Source organism: Raphanus sativus, unplaced genomic scaffold (assembly GCF_000801105.2).
Source record: "Raphanus sativus cultivar WK10039 unplaced genomic scaffold, ASM80110v3 Scaffold4702, whole genome shotgun sequence".
Taxonomy (NCBI): domain Eukaryota; kingdom Viridiplantae; phylum Streptophyta; class Magnoliopsida; order Brassicales; family Brassicaceae; genus Raphanus; species Raphanus sativus.
Genome location: NW_026620004.1, coordinates 1 through 2,584, shown reverse-complemented (window position 1 = coordinate 2,584; position 2,584 = coordinate 1). Strand labels below are relative to the sequence as shown.

General features: G+C 38.9%; 1 protein-coding gene across 1 annotated transcript; it reads left to right on the top strand.

The window, feature by feature from the left end:
• Positions 1 to 425: 425 nt before the first annotated feature.
• Positions 426 to 1,838, top strand: LOC130507525 (uncharacterized). Its single transcript, XM_057002228.1, has 2 exons — positions 426 to 977; positions 1,080 to 1,838. The coding sequence occupies exons 1-2, from the start codon at positions 426 to 428 to the stop codon at positions 1,836 to 1,838; spliced, it is 1,311 nt and encodes a 436-aa protein (XP_056858208.1).
• Positions 1,839 to 2,584: the final 746 nt, after the last annotated feature.

Sequence of the window (2,584 nt, the reverse complement as noted above, 5' to 3'; positions counted from 1 at the left end):
TCCCTGAGTGTTTTAGTGGATATAAACTCCAACTACTAGCTTTCATTGGCGACAAGATGAGTAAACGACTCAAAGGGTGGTTCGCAAAGAAGCTTTCTTTTGGCGGGAAAGAGGTTTTGTTTAAGTCTATAGCGATGGCTCTTCCCATTTATGCCATGTCCTGTTTTAGATTGACAAAACATCTGTGTCAGAAGATCATTAGTGCCATGGCCAGTTTCTGGTGGGATGAGAATGATGAAAAGAGAAAGATACATTGGATTTCTTGGAAGAAATTGTGTCTCTAAGGAGAATTGAGGTATGGGGTTTCGAGACATTGAGGATTTCAACCAGGCTTTTTAGCTAAACAAGCATGGCGGGTTTTGAACGATCCTACTAGCCTCCTTGCTCGTATCTATAAATGAAGGTACTTTGCTTCATCAGAATTCATGGAGTGTGGTAAAGGTTACCGTCCCTCTTATGCTTGGAGAAGCTTGCTTTTTGGTAGTGAGTTGCTTAAGAAAGGGCTGATAAGATCCATTGGGAATGGGAGATCGACATATGTTTGGTCACAGAGCTGGATCATGGATGACTGTCCTCGGAGACCTGTCAATAAACAAAGAGAGATTGATGTTAACCTACGAGTGGAGTCACTTCTGGATGATAATCATCAATGGAACGTGGAGAAACTACAAACTCTATTTCCAGAAAATGAGGTGGCTCGTATCCGCCAGCTTCAGGTTGGCAACATCGCTGATAAGGATATATGGGCTTTCTCTGATAATGGTTCTTACACGGTTAAGAGTGGTTATAAGTTGGCATCTCTAGCAAAAGAAACAGAGGAAGTACATTCTGCAGTATCACGGCCTGGAAATTTTGAGCTCAAAAGAAAGATCTGGAAAGTTGCAACAACTCCTAAGATTCGAAACTTCCTGTGGAGAGCGGCTTCTGGTGCCTTGGCGGTCGCAGAGAATTTGAATACAAGAGGTTTAAACGTTGACGTACGATACAAGATATGTAAGGTGGCACCAGAATCTATTGAGCATATTCTCTTTCATTGCGCAATGGCATAAGAGATCTGGAATCTTGCAAATTTTCTGCAGCTGCCACCAATGAGTTCGGTATCAGTGACTGAAGGTCTCTCTATGCTTCTTCAGCTTATGTCAGACACTACAATACCGAAGTCTCCGCGAGTGGCTATTCCTTGGATTCTTTGGACCATATGGAAAAACCGGAATAGTTTGATTTATGCGGACTCTCAGGAATCTTTGGTGAATCAGGTTCAACAGGCTTTGGAAGAAGCGCGTTTATGGGAAGAGGTGAACGGTAAGGAGGAAGAGGTCGTTGGTATACAAGGAATCAGTGCAGTCTCGAAGAAATGGGAACCTCCTATGGCAGGTTTCGTCAAATGTAACTTTCACTCGAATTGGAGGAATGCCTCATTGCACAGTGGAGTTGCTTATCTGGTGCGTGATCAACAAGGCAACGTTTTACATCATGCAAGAGACGCCATCACTTTCTCACCGAATAGGCTAACGTCTGAGCTGCGATGTTTCATCTGGGTACTGAAAAGCTTGCGGGATCTAGGATATCAGGAAATCGTTTGCAGTTCTGATTGTCATGAAGTTATGGAGGCTGTAATGAAACCCCTTGGCTGGCCTCGCTACCGGATTCTCCTTCAAGAGATCACCGCTCTGTGTGGGTCTTTCCACTCTGTTGCCTTTGAAACAGAATCTGCACACTCCAACATGGTAGCTCACGAGATATCAAAGAGTGTTCTCCGTTATGGTAGGTTTCAATCTTACCTAGCTTTGGGAGGGCCAGCTTGGTTACATCATCTGATCGTAAGGGAAACAAGTTAGATTAGCTCATATGTCTTCTTAAGGTTGAGCCTTTCTTTTTGTTTTCTCTTCTCACCTATATGAGGTAATTGTTTTTTTGTTATACAAAAAGTATCACTTTACAATTTCAATGCAAACTATACATACTTTCAGTTAAAATTAAATTGCAAACTGCATTGATTTTATAAATAATTTTATTTATCTCAATTAATATTGATCAGATAATTGTAATTAATAACAACTTACATATATTTTTGTCACTTTTTTAATCTCTGTGAAAAATGTAAAAATAACACTTATTCAGAAATAGAGGTGTATCAACCAAATGTTTTTTGAGCTCTAAATGAAAAAAGTATTTCAATTAAATGAAATTAGATGTTAACCAGCGCTTTTAAAACGTGTATTTGATTTTTTGGGTAAAAACATTAAATGTGGTATCGAGTATTATTTTTTGAATTTTGATTTTATATCTATGTTATAAAATAATTATATATGTGTCCTTGTTTTAGGAGTTATACGAAGAATGAGATGTACATGGTTAAATTCAGATATTGGATAACAATGAATAAGAATATTCTTTATCGAGAACATGAGATTTTGGTTTCAGAGCCTAGTATCACTAAGTTAAAAGCTTTTATCTGGAAAATCAATGTTCCACCGAAAATACGTCATTTTATATGGCAGATAGTATCTGGTTATGTAGTAGTTACATGGAACTTGATACGATGCCATATGTGTTGTAACAACCATTGTTCTAGATGTGGAAG